At 37.6% G+C, this 17,015-nt stretch overlaps 1 protein-coding gene across 1 annotated transcript; it reads right to left on the bottom strand.

The window, feature by feature from the left end:
• Window positions 1-6,099: 6,099 nt before the first annotated feature.
• Window positions 6,100-14,485, bottom strand: LOC126199064 (ER membrane protein complex subunit 10). Its single transcript, XM_049935777.1, has 6 exons — window positions 14,328-14,485; window positions 14,059-14,235; window positions 13,847-13,939; window positions 13,507-13,688; window positions 8,309-8,405; window positions 6,100-6,897 (listed from the first exon to the last, which is right to left on the bottom strand). The coding sequence occupies exons 1-6, from the start codon at window positions 14,382-14,384 to the stop codon at window positions 6,778-6,780; spliced, it is 726 nt and encodes a 241-aa protein (XP_049791734.1). The 5' UTR covers window positions 14,385-14,485; the 3' UTR covers window positions 6,100-6,777.
• Window positions 14,486-17,015: the final 2,530 nt, after the last annotated feature.

The following is a 17,015-nucleotide window of genomic DNA, read 5'->3' as shown; positions in this document are numbered from 1 at the left end:
GAGAATAAACGAGTCGGATTTGACAAGGTTCCCATCGACTCGTTTCATAATATGCTGCACGTCAACAATACCTTCATCAGCCCATTCAGATTTTAACTCGTCTGTGGGGATATCCACCAAGTCCCTACATGTCACAACACCCTTACTGTAGTTCAGAGTGGAGTGGAGCTCGGTCTCGATAGCGTACTCACCGAGACAGGTTGCTTTCCTAAGAGAAGTGACCTGATGGGAACTAGATGTCTCAACTAACAGAGTCCCATTGCGCAGTCGCTTCACAGATTTAAGTGTTCCTGCAATTCCCTCAAGACCCTTGTGGATGTAAAAGGGAGAAACCCTCTCAAAGCTACCCTCCTTCCGTTTAGTAATCAAAAACACATTCTGAGTATCAGCATGTGCTCTGTTACGACAGTCTGATAAATCTCGATCAACACTAGGCGCTGGAGGACTCGCAGCACGAAGTCGCTTCTTCGATGGGGTGTGTTTTCCTAACAGTGGCCCACCCAAGCCACTGGTAGGGGGAAATGTAGAGGTCGAAGGGTCCATTGCGGTCCCACGAGCAGCTAGGGAACTAAAGGTCCGCTCAGACAGAGCCCCGCATGCCTGAGTAAGCCTTATACAACTGGGGTGTGGCAGGTGCCCCAGAGGTTGCCCGCTTGCGACTGTTCCACCTCAACAGCCATGCATCTCATAGGCGCGGAGCATACCGGAAGATTGAGGGGTTTTTATAGAGGTTGGCCTTCCTCGCAATCCAGGCAGTCAAGCCAAGATTACCATTCCCCGCAGCACACAACATTCCACCGCCGCGCCATACGGTGGTCACTGAAGCATGTCCGGGGGTTACGGTGACAGGAGACCGGCGGCGCCGACCAGTCCCCAGCTCAGGACCCCGGGGTCGCCAAGCCCGTACTCAGCAAATGAATGCTGAGCCCCTGGGGGCAAATAGAAGTTGTAGGGACACCACCATCTTATAGGTGGATGAGGTACACACTGTCAATTACTAGCTTCAGCGTACACCAGTTCTGGAATACGTCAGTACCCACATACTGTAAAGGTTTTCTTCCATTAAGAATACATGACAGTAAATTTTAAACTCTGACATTGCAAAGGTCACACTGAATGGGCAGCACAATAGTATCAAGATTTTTTTGTCTTAGATTTGTAAAATGTGTGTTCACTGGTATCGTTAAAAAGTGTTTTATCACTAATAAGGGAATGTTATGGATTGGCTCTCTTCAGTTTTCTTCATACTTGTATTTTTGACATTTTAACAGAGCCGGCTCTGCAAAACTGCTCAGAATGGTTTGCACTTAACAGCGATTGAAAATCTTAAAATCTGCAAAGGTGATCTTTTGGAGTTATTTTTAGAAATGCATCACATTACTTTAGATAAATGATGTCTAGGCATTGACCTTCAAATCCTATATCTGCTCACCAACATGTTTCTTTGGTCACGGTTGTCTGTTTCATTAATTTTCCTGTTACAGAGACATCATTGCTAAATGAAGTGGACACTCAGTGAATCTTTGTGAAACCTCCTTCTGCAGTGTTGTAAGAAACACAATATTCAAGTACAACATAAGTTTTTTATTTGTAATAAGTGTGTACTTATGTACTGTAGTGGCTGTCTAGCATTAATTTTGAAGAAGTGTTGAAACCAGACCATATTTTCATGAAGAATTTCCCATGCACAGCTTGAAAACTTAACTCTTTTCATTGTTCTTCAGTTAGTTTTATCTCCATAAAATCACATGCAAGGCATTGTGACTAGGCTTATCGTAATAGCTATTGTGGCAGCCTGTACGGCTCAAACTTATGTTAGTATCATTACATATCCTTCTGGATTATTCAACATAACTGAGTACTAAATTATACAGCAATTGCTTTAACTCACTCCACATCCCTGTAGGCACTTGTCCTTGATGGATTTTATGGGAAAAAGTGTGTACATGAATGAATAATGGCAGCATGCTGTCAAGCAGTGTCATCAAATCAGCAAGCTGGCACTGCTGTAATGTGTTACAGCGTATACACCTGTATCATCAGAAGTGTGTGAAAACTGTTCATATGCCTCACTGAAATATATGCCTAAATGGTAAGCATTAGTATTTGCAAATTACACCTTACTACAATTAAGTCCAGGGTGTACAGCAAGTCATTGAAAGTATTATTCATGTAGCATAATTGTACATTCACATTGAAAATTAAAACCTGAACAATGGTTGAGACAATTCTTTTGGATAACAATAAAAATAACAAAAAAAATGTAACATTAATACTACTAAACGTGGAGGAACAGAAAATACTCTTTAAAAGACACTTATTTAACTTAAATGCCAACTACAATCAACATTGTTTGCTTACAAATCCACATTTAACCATGTTAATAAACTTATTGCTTTAATTTCATGCCTTCTATTAATCAATGTTGACTGGCATAATTAATAAACATCATGTGGTTTTGAAGTCCTTACAGCAGTCAAAAAAAAAAAAAAGGTTCAAATGGCTCTGAGCACTATGGGACTCAACTGCTGTGGTCATCAGTCCCCTAGAACTTAGAACTACTTAAACCTAACTAACCTAAGGACATGACACACACCCATGCCCAAGGCAGGATTCGAACCTGCAACCGTAGCAGCAGCGCGGCTCCGGACTGGAGCGCCTAGAACCGTACGGCCACTGCGGCCGGCTTACAGCAGTCAAATTTGCAGAATAAATTGTGGGAATTCAGATTCACCGATTACGCAAACAGTTGCTTAAAAAAAAAAAAAAGCCCTAACACATAACATGCCACCATCAGTGGGTACTTTAATGCAGTTCTTATTTCCTATGTTGATAGATTCTGTAGAACCTTCTCTAAATATTTTATACCTTGGCACAATTATTTTCACAATACTTGTTCTGATCTGAATGCTCTTATGTTGCAGAAACAGCCACAGAAACACAACATTCATTTTTGAAGAACTACACTAACAAGGTAAAACTTAGACTTCACAAAACACAATGTTTATGTTGTCACCCAATGTGGATGATAATCTTACAAGTATTTGAACTCAGGTCTGCACTCTGAAATTCCCATGAAAATATTTCAAAGACAGATGTGAATTGCATCTCTCTCCTCCTGAATACATTTGAAGTAATACAGTATTTGAGCCATATACCAAAGGTTAATTTTAAGCCATAAAATATGACAGAGGCTGTGTTGTCAGTCATTAAATCTGAATAAGGTGCTAAATTCTGTAACTAAGACATTTCAAAAACTAACACTGAAGGAAACTATTCTACATCCAACTCAAAGAGCATACTACTTCTACGATTTCGTGATAAATTAGTAACATCTGATGCCAACGTAACAGATTATCACAAAAAAGTAAATCCCACTGGTGTTGAATACTTCGAACACTTCACAAAATTTTTTTAAAGTTTCGGTGAAGGTCATAGAAAATGCAACCCTAGCATTAAAAAACAAAAACTCTGGAGGTTAAGTTGGAATACCCACTGAAGTGATTAAAGCAGTACAAAACATATCTGCAAATCCACTAGCCCAAATAATAAAGTTTTGAAGAGGGCTGTTCCCAGAGGTACTGAAATGTGCTGATGTTAAACAGCTTTTCAAAAAGAGTTCAAGAGAACTCACTGGGAATTATCATCCAACCTCAGTTGTCTCAGTCATATCTAAAATATACGAAAAATTGCTGTTACCCAAAACCAAAACTTCACTGCAGAATTCTCTGTTATTATAAGCAATCATTTTGGTTTGCAACAAGAGAAAAACACCTCGCACGCAGTAAACAGTTTCACTGAGAATATAAGTTCAGCATTTGAAAGAACAATAAATAAGGTGGTAGGGATATTCTGCAGCTACATGAAAGTGTCTGATTCTGTAAACCATGCATTGATTTTTTACAAACATGGAAAAGTATGCCATTAGGGTCAATGCCCTACAATGGCCTAAATCCTACTCATCGAACAGAAAGCAAAGAGTTAACATTTCTATAAATGGAGCGGATTATTATTCTGACAGAAAAAAATCTCAGGTATTTCATAAGGCTCCATACTAGACTCAGTCGTGTTTCTCTTCTATGTTAATGACTTACCATTAAATATCAGCTTCCTGTTAGTTCTGTTTGCAGATGATACTTCTGTGTTACTTGAAAATAAGGATCCAGGATAAATTCCTGAATCTTTGGTCAGTATGTTCAGAACCTGAGATACTTGGTTGCAGCTAAATGAGTTGAACCTAAACATATCTAAACCTCATATGATGCAATTCAAAGCCGAACAGTCAAAACATTACTCACAACAAAGGTATAGAAGAAATTGACTTTGTCAAATTCTTTCAATAAAATTGGGATAAAAATTTGAGCTGGCAGACAGACACTGACTGCCTAGCAAAGAAATTGAGCAGCATTGCATTTGTAATGCAAATATTATCAACTGCAACTGACATGTACATATGAAAAGTAACATATACAAGCTACTTTGGATCAATTATTAGTAGGTGTGGTATTGATTTTTTGGGTAACCCAACAAACACAGTGCAGATACTAAAAACAAAAACAAAAAAATCAGCTGAAATATGTGCACTCTAAATCATAAAAAATGAAGACTCCATTATTTAGAAAACTTAAAATATTAACTCTGACATGCTCACAGACCTCAATATAAGGCAATGAAAATTTATAATAAATTAAAAAGGAAAAAGTTAATGCAGATGAATTGACGTCTACTCGAAAGAAAGCTATATGACACACTGACACTGAAATGTTATTTCTGCAGGGCAATCTGAATACAGTATGTTGCATATCCCATGAAACATAATTTTAGTGTTATTATTTACTAGTGTAAAAATCATTTTAAGTGTATTGTAAATTTTTGACATATCTTCTGCATGCAAACCAAATGGATTTCAAATGTGCATCGTGAGATGAATAAACCACAATTCCACAGAAAGAGCAGTTTAATACAGAAGAAAATGGCCACAGCTGAAACTACAGTGTCTTGGCCTCTGTTTTTACAGTGTACACTTCCCAACACCCTCAAAATTTTCTGTCTGAATTCATAACACTTTTAATAAAACAGGCATACATATATTTCTTTTATTTCAGTAAACAGTTAACCATCAAAATAAATAAAGGACAACATTTTTACCTAACATTCATATATTACACACAAAATGCGCATACTTATTAGGTCATTTTTTTTTAACACTGTTAATAGGTAATGCTACAGAATGTTGCTCAGGAATTAGTGTGAAGTCACAATTATTCACTTAATCTACTGAGCATGACCACAAAGTTCATTCACATCTTTAAAGAGGGCCTTGGACATACTAAAAATTGACAATTGTTTGTCATATTAATAAAAAGACAATTGTTCACATTTATGAATTCCAGTCAGTAGTAAACACATTAATTTTATTCAGGCAACTGACTGTGAGCAACTTTAATAAAGCAGCACCTCTACAAATATAGAACTGAGCTTGAGAACATGTATAATGTTGATTATTGTACTTTCCACATGCAAAGCCCTTAAAAAAAAAAAAAAAAAAAAAAAAAAAAAAAAAAAGCCATTGCAGGCACTTGCTGCAAAATTCCCAAATTCAATTAAGAAATATTCTACTAATTGTAAACAAATATGCAAACTGTGCCCTCAGAAAAACAAGACTGAAATACCAGATACCTTTTCCCCAACATCACACTCTTGCATTCTTCAACGAAATTCTGTAAGAATGAAACTTGAATAGAATTTCAAGTCTTCATTTACACTTGCCAATAATGAATTAGTTTTTAAATACCATATTGCACCGACAAAAATCACCATACCATGCAATGCCTAAAATGATACTTCAGTGCAAGCATGAAGCAGTAACAAAACAAACATGTTACGGCAGTAATATCAAATGCAAAAATATCAGAGCTGAAGAGACTGGGGTAATTAAATTAAAGATATTCATAATGACTACGAAGTCAAACTTCCAGGCGATGGAAATGGGAGGGATGGGGGGGGGGGGGGGGGGAAGAGAGAATGGGGGGGGGGGAGGCAGGGAGGAATCGCATGTTGTCTTTGGAATGTGCAATTCTTGAATTATGCGACATAGAATTGTACCAATGATATTTATGAAATACAATAAACATCCATCCACTTCCAGAGACAGGAAACAACCATATTTTTTCAATATTTGAAGAGTACTGGGCAGTTACTAAAACATGACTAGCTTTAGTAATTACCCTAAAATATATCTGCACTTTTGGGTGAACTCAATAGCTCAGTTTTATTTTCTCTACTACTAATCATATACAACACAACAATATTCAAATTTCCAATTTTAAATATATTTTCAGTAACAGTGCAATAAATATTTTCATTCTAAATTATTAAATATAGAAAAAGTCACATTTTGTCTCAGCTTAAGCGTTCAACAATGTTCTGCAGCAACAAGCCTACACCAGTTACAGTATTGCTATTAGACGGCATAAGTGAGAACCACAATCATACATCGAAAACCTGAGCACATAATAACAGAACATCATATTCAATGTAATATGACTGTGTGCAAACATAAAAAGTATCAACAGTTGTATTCAATGTGATTTCACAACATTCATCAAATGTTCATAAATAGTTTACTTGTGAGCCTCTGATAAAAGCACACTTTAAGGAACGAAACGGAATCATATTGTACAACGTCAGGTAAAGCGAATACAGCATAAGCCAGTGAACTGTTAGTCCAGCTGTAACCAGGCAGTGGATCAGGCGATTAAGTTGCACCTGAGCTATCTACCTGCCAGCGCCACCACCGCCGCCACCCCCACCACCTCCCCCTCCGCCAGCAGCACCTTCAGGGTTAGCAGCACCAGACAGCAGCACAAAGATCACCACTGGGACTATGTACATCCACTGAAACATACAACATGCACTTATAATACAAGTAGATAAACATAGTGTGTAAACCAAATTATGAATGACCTGATACTTCTGTGGGCAATTTACATGGCCAAAGTACTATATCAAATAGTTTGTTAACATCAAAGTACAAGAACTGTGAATGAATGTTTGCTTAAAGCATGTGTGAAAGAATACAGAGTAAATATGAAGTTACAATCATATTGAGGAGACAGGAGGAGAAGGGGAAGGTACTACTTGATAACTGTTCACTGCTGCAAAATAAAATGACAGAAAACAGCCAAATCAAGAGATAAATTTTCAACTCCTTAAATAAATGAGAATTTTAACAATAGTTGGATCTTCGTCAAGCAGAAAACATTTGTGTTTTGGGCATGAATACAAGCACTATTAAGAATAATAGTTACCTATTCACTTAACTAGAAAATTTTCCTCACGATATGATATTCTAAGTCATTTAATTTAATGTTATCAACTCCATGCCAAGAGCAAGTCAGTATATTATATTCACATACTTTTCCACTGGGGTTTCAAATATGAATATTTGTGTAACTGTGGTTTAGAAAACCAATCAGTAAGTATGTTGAATAACAATGGGACTGAATGGGTGGCCAGTACTTGTGGATTAATTCCAATACTGCTGAAAGTCACATTTAAATATGAAAAACTAATCCCAGCTTTTGGAATTACTATTTCCTTCCCCAGTGGGGAAAGAAAGGTACATCAGGGGAGGTTAGGAAGGAAGGGCAGAAACCCCAGGATGAGCAAGACCTACAAGTTGTGAGGACGAAAGGAAAAAATAATGGTCTTCCCTAGTACTCACAGCAGGTGGTCCCCCTATCATCCCATGATCTCGCCCCCCCCCCCCTTTCATAACCTCCCCTAACTTATCCCTCTTTCCTCCCTGAGGAAAAGAGCCAATAGTTCCAAAAGCTAGGATTAGTTTTTTTCCCTTTTAAATGTATTAACTCACTATATTGGAAATATGTTCAAAAAGGCCAGCCATTCTGTCTTTCTGTAACTTTCTCACTTACTCATGTGAATTTTTATTTCAATATAGATAAGGCTTTTGGTTGTAACACAGTTTACATATATTTGTCATTTTAATATGTTACATTACAATGCAAATGAAACTAATTCTATCACTTTCTTTTTTTTTTTTTTTTTTTTTTTCACGTCTATGTCAAAGACCAAATATATATGAAACGCTTTCAAACACATCAACTGTTATTAATTGATAACTAAAAACCAGAAACAATGCATAATTTTCCAAACAAAATGACTGCAACGTCAAAATTCACCTCCAGCCAAATATCATTCCTTGGATAATAAAAAAGAATACACACACAATTACATAAATGACAAAATTAAGCAACGTCCAGAAGAAATTCTTCATGTAACTTACATATTTTGCTAGGAAAGAGCGGTTGTCTTGTGTTTCACCTCTTTCTCTTGCTTCTTTCTCTTTCTCCAATTTCTGTATGTAGGTAGCAGTATCGGGCCTGAAAAGCAAACACCACAACTGAAGAAAATAACTTTTACACAATTACATTAAAAAAAAGCAGTGGTTGCTCCTGTCTGTTACTATATCTTGACTGTCCCCACATCCCTGAAGGTTCTCCTTCATGCTGGGATTTATAGGGCATTGCGTGCGAATGAATGAATGAACAACTCTTGTTGAAATAGATATGCATGTCTAAAACTTAAAGAAAGGATAAAATATAATCTTAGTTAAAAGTCACGCTCAGTATCCCCCATTCTTATTCACATCCCCTCACCAATTCACACCTAAATTTAATTGTACAAGTCTGATCGTTATTCTAAGCCTTCTTTGAAACACTGGATAAAATGAGGAGAAAGTTATAGTAAGGATACAGGAATGAGAGACTGTCTCGTCACTAACGAAAAGCATGACTGACTCAGATTCCCAGGGGGTACATTTAAAACTCTTCCCCAGTATTTCATGGAGCAAGTCGGACATTTAACAGAATCTTGAAGTTTGTACCACATGTCTTCAGGCTGGAGTAGAACTGTCTTCACTGATGTGTCCCATAACTAACTGAGTCCCAATGACCAGCATCTATATGTACAGACAATCAAGTGATAACAATTTCAGAAAAATTGGATGAGTTATTCAACAGAAAGAGTTTCACAAATTGAGCAGGCCAATAACGCATTGGTCCACCTCTGGCCCTTATGCAAAAAGTTATTTGGCTTGGCACTAATAGAGCTCTTGGATTAGCTCCCCGAGCGATATCGTCTCCGGAAATATCTTTGCTGGTCATCGGACCTCAATTCGAAGTGGGACTCATCACTGAAGACAATTTTACTCCAGTCAACGAGATTCCAGGCCAAAGATGTGCCTGGAGACATCCCAGACAACAATAGGACACCAACCCGACTGTCACCTGCCATGTTGCCCGAAACTAAGAAGTGATGGTCTTGGGTGCTATTTTTTTCATAACAGGACCCCTTTGGTTGTCATCCATTGCACTATTATAGCACTGCAGTACATTGAGGATATTCTACATTGCATTTTGTTGCCCTTCACGGCAAGCCATCCTGGGATTACACTTCAGCAAAATAATACCTTTCCGCATATGGTGAAAGTATCTACTGCTTGTCTTTGTGTTTGCCAAACCTTACCTTGGCTGGATCCCTCCCCAATTTAGAACGTTTGGAGCATTATGAGCAGTGCCCTCCAACCATCTCAGGATTTTGATGATCTAACACATCAGTTGGACAGAATTTGCACAATGTCTCTTAGGAATGCATCCAACAACTCTTATCAATGAATGCCAAGCTGAATAACTGCATGCATAAGGTCCAGACTTGCTCAATTTGTGAAGCTCTTCCTCTTGAATAAATCAATTAATTTTTCTGAAACTGTACTCATTTGCTTGTCTGTACACGTACATCACATCTACCGATTCCTGACCCATTTGAATAATATCTTCACTGCGCGTCTTCTTCTGCACTTTTTTTGGTGAATTTTGCAGGATTAATGGTGACTTGTAAGGTACCCATAAAAAGGTTCCAGTACAGAAACTGTTAAAAAACCTATGTAATACTAATGTTTAAATCATTTTCTTGAAAGAAAATACACCTGATTACACTACACATTTTCCTTTCTCTAACAGCTGGAAAGGAGGAGGGGTGGACCGCACCCTTCCCCTTTTCCCCTATATGTGTGCCTTTGAACATAACAGATGTATTTTGTAAATATACAACTGAATATCCTTTTCATTAAGATATCAAGGTAATTTACCTTAAAATGGTAATTACATATTATCAACAGCCTGAGGTATAACACGTTGGCCAATTCCAATAGTGACTCACTGATATTATAGTCATACAATACATTTTTTCATTTTGTGAGTGCGCAATTTTACATTTTTTAACATTTAAAGCAAGTCGCCAATCTTTGCACCACTTTGAAATCTTATCACGATCTCACTAACGTTTATGCAGCTTATGTCTGCTTGTGTGTGTATATGTGTGGATGGATATGTGTGTGTGTGCGTGAGTGTATACCCGTCCTTTTTTCCCCCTAAGGTAAGTCTTTCCGCTCCCGGGATTGGAATGACTCCTTACCCTCTCCCTTAAAACCCACATCCTTTCGTCTTTCCCTCTCCTTCCCTCTTTCCTGATGAGGCAACATTTTGTTGCAAAAGCTTGAATTTTGTGTGTGTGTGTGTGTTTGTTTGTGTGTCTATCGACGTGCCAGCGCTTTCGTTTGGTAAGTCGCATCATCTTTGTTTTTGGATGTATTTTTCCCACGTGGAATGTTTCCCTCTATTAATTTATATCAGATATTACTTCATTATAGATAAGTGCATCATCTGCAAAAAGTCTGAGGTTACTATGAATACTGTCTGCAAGTATCTGGCTGGTGGTAGCAGTAGCCATTGCAAAGTGTTTTGCCAATGTTTCCAGATGATGTTTGGAGACATTCCTGCCTCAGCACACTGCTGTAAGTAATCCCCTGATTTCCCATAGTTCTACAGAGCAAGTGAAAAGGAAGCACCATCATCACTTTTTTTTTTTTTTATTTCACCTTGAGCTTTGGCTCTCATGGTGCAAAAGTTGTAGGATTTTCTGTTGTTGCACAGTATTTAAATTGTTACACAGTCACATGCACAGCCTCAGATGTAGAGCAGTGTTGCACACTTCACAAAGGGATGTAATGCCTCCTACAAAGACCTGGTGTCTTTGGCGTGTATAAATCAGTGGAAGGGAAGATGTACACCAACCAGTCCTAGATGTTGTCCTCATGTTCAGTTTGTTCTGCTGATCACCCATCTCAGTGGTTTCCTTTTGAAGATTGCTACAAGCAGTAGACTGAACCAGAGGTAGAAATGGTCACTGGAAAGAGGGTCATCTGTAACCTAAGTTAGTGAGAAATACAAACCTTAAATATGTACTTTTCCTCTAAATAACACTGAAATTTACCCAATGATGACCACATAAACATAATTTATGGAATTTGGTGTATCAAGTAAGAAAATATATTTACAAACATAACTTAAGACAGCTAGGCTTGTAATTTCAACACAGGGTAGCAACTGAAAAGGGACATGGAAATCATACACTGAAATATAGGGGAAGGAGTATAAGAAAGATGACACTGCAAGACTGACACAATGGTTTTTAAAAGCTTTAGACATAGGAGCGAAGAGCAGGAGTTTACTCTGTGCAGATTCCTGCCAGTTTACATTCAAACCGGTCCACAAATAAAACATTCCCCTGTACTTTATGAAGTTGCTGAACACACCACACAAAGGATGAGAGAAGTTACATGACATGCAGTACAGTACATAAGTACTGGATGGGTCACCTGAAGGAACTGTATTGATATAATAATTTATTTAATGACCTGTAACATAACTGTGTAGTGTGATGTCACTGTGGTGCAGCTATTTGAAATGGACCATGGCTTGTTGGTATCAGCGGTTACACACTTCAGTGTGGGATTTAGATGCTTCTCAATTGTTTGTGAGTAATGTTACTGAGCACTGGGTTTCTAATGATTTGTTTTTGGAATTGTTAGTTCATTGTATTATTAATGGTTTGAAACTTAATTTTTGTGTTTTTCATTTTTGATACTACGTATGGATCTTATGTGTAAATATACTAGCAGTTAGTTAGTCGTAGGTAGAGCTGCAACAATTAAATTTCTCGAGTTATATGGCTTTATGATCAATTGTCTGTGCAGCATGGTGAATTTCCGAAATTGACCAAAGCCACTGCTTCTCAAACAAAGAATGAGTACATGTGGTGGTGTTGGTGTGACAATATTTGGAGGTCAATCAGGTGAGGTTCCTTGTTCGTTAATGCTTATTTTGTTTTTAGTGTGTGTGTGTGTGTGTGGGGGGGGGGGGGGGTTTGTTAATTGCTGAGGTTTTCACTTGGTTCTTTTGCATTAGTATTCACTTGGTATGTCTTCATAATTTGGATTGTTGTACATTTAGTTTGTCCCTGTGTGTAATGCCCTAATTCACACACTTGACTTGATAGTTTCTGCAATTAAATATTTTTTGTGTTGTTTTTGTCTGTTTGTTTGTGTCATGTGTGATTCCATGGTTGTCATATTGTATAAACTTTACATAGGCGTATGCATCAATTTGAAGATGGCACAGGTCAAAGCCAATATGTGGTATCACAATCTTTGATATTAGCCAAAAATTCTAATGTGGCAGGGAGATACTGAGACTGATTAAACTACCAGATTACACTTTTCTGTAACATTACAAGGATACACGATTACTAATATTACTTACATTCAGAAGGCAAAATTCCAGTTAGGCTAATGTGGATAGTCACATACAAAATTAGGAAATACTATATTGTTAAGTTTCTTTACCAAGGAGGGAAGGTGGATAGGTTAGGGGCTATCTGAAAGGCAGGACAGATCACTCAGGCCTCAGATTGGAAGGGTCCCACCTGTCATGAGGACGGTCTGCGATTTGAAAGATCTTGTCCTCCTACATACCCTTAACCAACCTACTTCTGAAAGCTATATGTCTATTAGCAGCAGCTGGAATTTCACTACCTGAAGGTAGTTATATTTTCCCTAACTTAACTAATGTATAGTATATGTTGCCTACATTGTAAACAATATGCATCAAAATAGTGATCAAACTTTCCACTGTAGTGTGAAATACTCCTGGTTTTTAAGAAGCCTATTAAATATGTAGAAAATGTTGGCAGCAATGGAGTCTGACAAACTAGTGATGGTTGGTGCAGTTATGAAGCATGGTTTAAAGTGTGCAACATGGAACTAACACTGTCAAAGATAAACCTAAATGGACAGACCAGTTTGTTGCTGCAACCATCATTTCATAATCACATTTCTTGATTTTTCAAACTCACATCCACATACTTACATTCCGATTTAATTGATATTGGTCTGACATCGCTGACCTTGCTAGACTTTATGGCATATGTTGCAACAACCTACATCTTTTTATGAAGTGCAATTTCAATTTAAGCTTTAAGATATCAGTTTCAGAAATTTTTGAAAGCATCCTCCCTCACATCCTACAATACTATTACATAGGTATAACTTACACAATCATAGTAAACACGAAATACAAAACTTACACAGGTCCCTGTTCCATGTGCTTGACAAATACACTGGTGTTAAAGTTGCGTAGATCTTCAATAATTTCTAGGTCTCCATGGCACCCATCTGATATAGTACTTGCTGTCACAGCAACAGGCATTCCTGTATGGTCCAGTGAGACTGTTAGTATATCTGAGAGCCCCGACTCCACCAGAGAGCACTAAAAGTTAACATAAAAATATTGTAGATAAGGGGGACACATCCAAATATCCATTTTCAATTATTCGCCCTAATCTACAGAAAAAATTACAATGATACAAGTAGTATAGTTTCAGGGTAACTGGAGCATAGCAGCATTATAAATTCACATTTACTTACAGCTTTCACAAATGTCAAAAATGAAATTTCCTTTCCATCCACAGTCCGAACGGTTGCATTAAGCCTGTACAAGACGTCTTTTTCTGCCAGGTGCTACAACAAAATAAACAATGAGAATGTTTTTCTTTCAAAATATCGTAATGATATCGAAGTTGTAATAATATGACTCAAGATCTGTAATTAGTCTGAGACTCTTGCAAGTTTCTGCAAACCTTCAACTTCTGTCTGTCAAATGCAGAAAGGGAAATCTGTTGTGCTGAAACAGCTCCAGTTCGTATGCTCTGTATCGTTATTGCACCACGATCAGTGAACTCTGGGCTAGGAACGTGATCAAGAGCATGGCGCAGTTTCACATTTAATACTCCATCATAGTCTACTCCTGACTGAAACTGTATCAAATAATATTTAATTTCGTAAATGTTTCAGAACACTGATTAAAAACCCATTAAAACAACAATGAACAACACAGCAATATAATTACCCCATATGTAATAGCTAAACATTTGGCCAAAAAGAACAAAGCACCAAATAATTCCATTTTCTGATCACATAACACTTTCAAAACACTATGTTTACGTTCTTCTGCACGATCACATTTTCCAAAGTTTACATGAGTGGAAATTGGAAAACAAAGTAGTAACCAATGTGCAGTATTGCCAACACTTACTCTCAAATAATTGCTAGATCCGTAAGCGGTATCTCAAAAAAAGTGAGCACAGCATTGTACTGTCGTATGTAAGTAGAATATTGCAATTAGCCGCTCATACAAGCAATGTAGTCAGCGTGCAAACATTGCCGTGTTATGGTAGGACTTATGTGGATAGCTTAATAATGGACTAAAGTCCAAAACTGATCGCTGTTTAAATTTTTAAAAAAGCTTCTGTGCAACTTTGACGGTTTTATAATTTCATAGAATTCTGAAGCGTTATGAACATATATGTATTTATATAAGATGACAGAAGAATTGCCCGTACGCTTTAATTATGAGAGCATATACTTCTTTGAGCTTTCTTATTGATGTATTTCTCAGTAAAATGAGAATTATTCATGGAGGTATAAGGAGGGGAGATGCCATGACGTCACAAACTTGAAGCCGACAGAAACCGAGCTCCGCCATTGCAGTTTGGTCAGAAGACTCGTTTCCGATTGTGCTACTGTCTAGAGCTGCTGGAGGTTTTTTCATTTTAAAATTCCGGTTTGCGTTGTTTACGGGTGTACTAACCGTTGGAATAGTGCTACCAAGTTAAAAGGAATCACGTTCCATGCGTAAGTGGCCCCATTCGTAAAATATTGTCGTTTATATTCATGAGATGTGCGGCCTTGTTTACGTTTTGTGAAACTGTTTTCTTCTTATTTTATTTCAGATTTCCGATCAATGAAGCTCGTAGGGCTCTGTGGGTTCATATGCTTATTTTTCTTGACAAAGCACAAACGATGTTTGTATTTACAAATGAAATTTTGTATAAGTGTGTAAACGAGTCAGAAATATCATCCGGTATGTAAACTAGCATAGCTTTCGGGTTCTGCTTTCAGTTAACATCGACAAAAATACAGTAAAAGGTGATTTGAGTTTGAAAATAGCTTTGTACACTGTTATTTTTCATCATTCGAAGTTCGTATCCAAAAGAAACACTTAAGTTAACGAGACCAAATCAGTTGTATTGCTGGGGCAAAAACGCATTAAAAACAAAACGAAAACACCTGAAAAAGCTATTCTGACGTTGTGTTATGCTTGTAAACATTGTAACACTCATCATCTGAAATTATTTCGCAGACATAACGTTAAATATGAAGAACACGCAATTCTAACAAGAGCTCTGTCACTGTTTTGACCAATCAAACATGGCGGCCCACCGGCTTCAACAGACGTACAGCAGACGGCCATAGTGCCATCTCCCCTCCTTATACCTCCATGGAATTATTATTCTTTTTCTATCTATGACTGCAATTTCTTTTGCAACAAGGTCATTAACCTTGCAACCTATTTTGGGGAATGAAGAAATGAGCGAACAGGAGTTCTGAGTGTACCTCACAAAAGCACCATAAACTTCAACAGATTTGGGTAACAGAAGAACTATTGAATTTAATTGATGAAAGGAGAAAATATAAAAATGCAGTAAATGAAGCAGGCAAAAAGGAATACAACCGTCTCAAAAATGAGATCGACAGGAAGTGCAAAATGGCTAAGCAGGCATGGATAGAGGACAAATGTAAGGATGTAGAGGCTTATCTCATGAGGAATAAGATAGATACTGCCTACAGGAAAATTAAAGAGACCTTTGGAGAACAAAGAACCACTTGTATGAATATCAAGAGCTCAGATGGAAACCCAGTTCTAAGCAAAGAAGGGAAAGCAGAAAGGTGGAAGGAGTATATAGAGGGTCTATACAAAGGCGAGGTACTTGAGGACAATATTATGGAAATGGAAGAGAATGTAGATGAAGATGAAATGGGAGATACAATACTGCGTGAAGAGTTTGATAGAGCACTGAAAGACCTGAGTCAAAACAAGGCCCCCGGAGTAGACAACATTCCATTAGAACTACTGACGGCCTTGGGAGAGCCAGTCCTGACCAAACTTTTCCATCTGGTGAGCAAGATGTATGAGACAGGCGAAATACCCCCAGACTTAAAGAAGAATATAATAATTCCAATCCCAAAGAAAGCAGGTGTTGACAGATGTGAAAATTACCGAACTATCAGTTTAATAAGTCACAGCTGCAAAATACTAGCGTGAATTCTTTACAGGCGAATGGAAAAACTGGTAGAAGCGGACCTCGGGGAAGATCAGTTTGGATTCCGTAGAAATATTGGAACACGTGAGGCAATACTGACCTTACGACTTATCTTAGAAGAAAGATTAAGGAAAGGCAAACCTACGTTTCTAGCATTTGTAGACTTACAGAAAGCTTTTGACAATGTTGACTGGAATACTCTCTTTCAAATTCTAAAGATGGCAAGGGTAAAATACAGGGAGCGAAATGCTAGTTACAATTTGTACAGAAACCAGATGGTAGTTATATGAGTCGAGGGACATGAAAGGGAAGCAGTGGTTGCAAAGGGAGTGAGACATGGTTGTAGCCTCTCCCCAATGTTATTCAATCTGTATATTGAGCAAGCAGTAAAGGAAACAAAAGAAAAATTCGGAGTAGGTATTAAAATCCATGGA

Source organism: Schistocerca nitens, chromosome 8 (genome assembly GCF_023898315.1).
Source record: "Schistocerca nitens isolate TAMUIC-IGC-003100 chromosome 8, iqSchNite1.1, whole genome shotgun sequence".
NCBI lineage: Eukaryota > Metazoa > Arthropoda > Insecta > Orthoptera > Acrididae > Schistocerca > Schistocerca nitens.
The sequence above is the reverse complement of the archived record's forward strand: the minus strand, read 5'-3'. Positions and strand labels throughout refer to the sequence as shown.

Bases quoted from the DNA above. Each gene is read 5' to 3' on its own strand.
- LOC126199064 (XM_049935777.1), bottom strand. From the start codon at position 14,384: ATGGAATTATTTGGTGCTTTGTTCTTTTTGGCCAAATGTTTAGCTATT. The intron at 13,689-13,846 runs GTAAGTAAATGT...GTTAACTTTTAG, and splicing joins TTTTGACATTTGTGAAAGCT to TGCTCTCTGGTGGAGTCGGG. The intron at 8,406-13,506 runs GTAAGTTTTGTA...TTTGCTTTTCAG, and splicing joins CACATGGAACAGGGACCTGT to GCCCGATACTGCTACCTACA.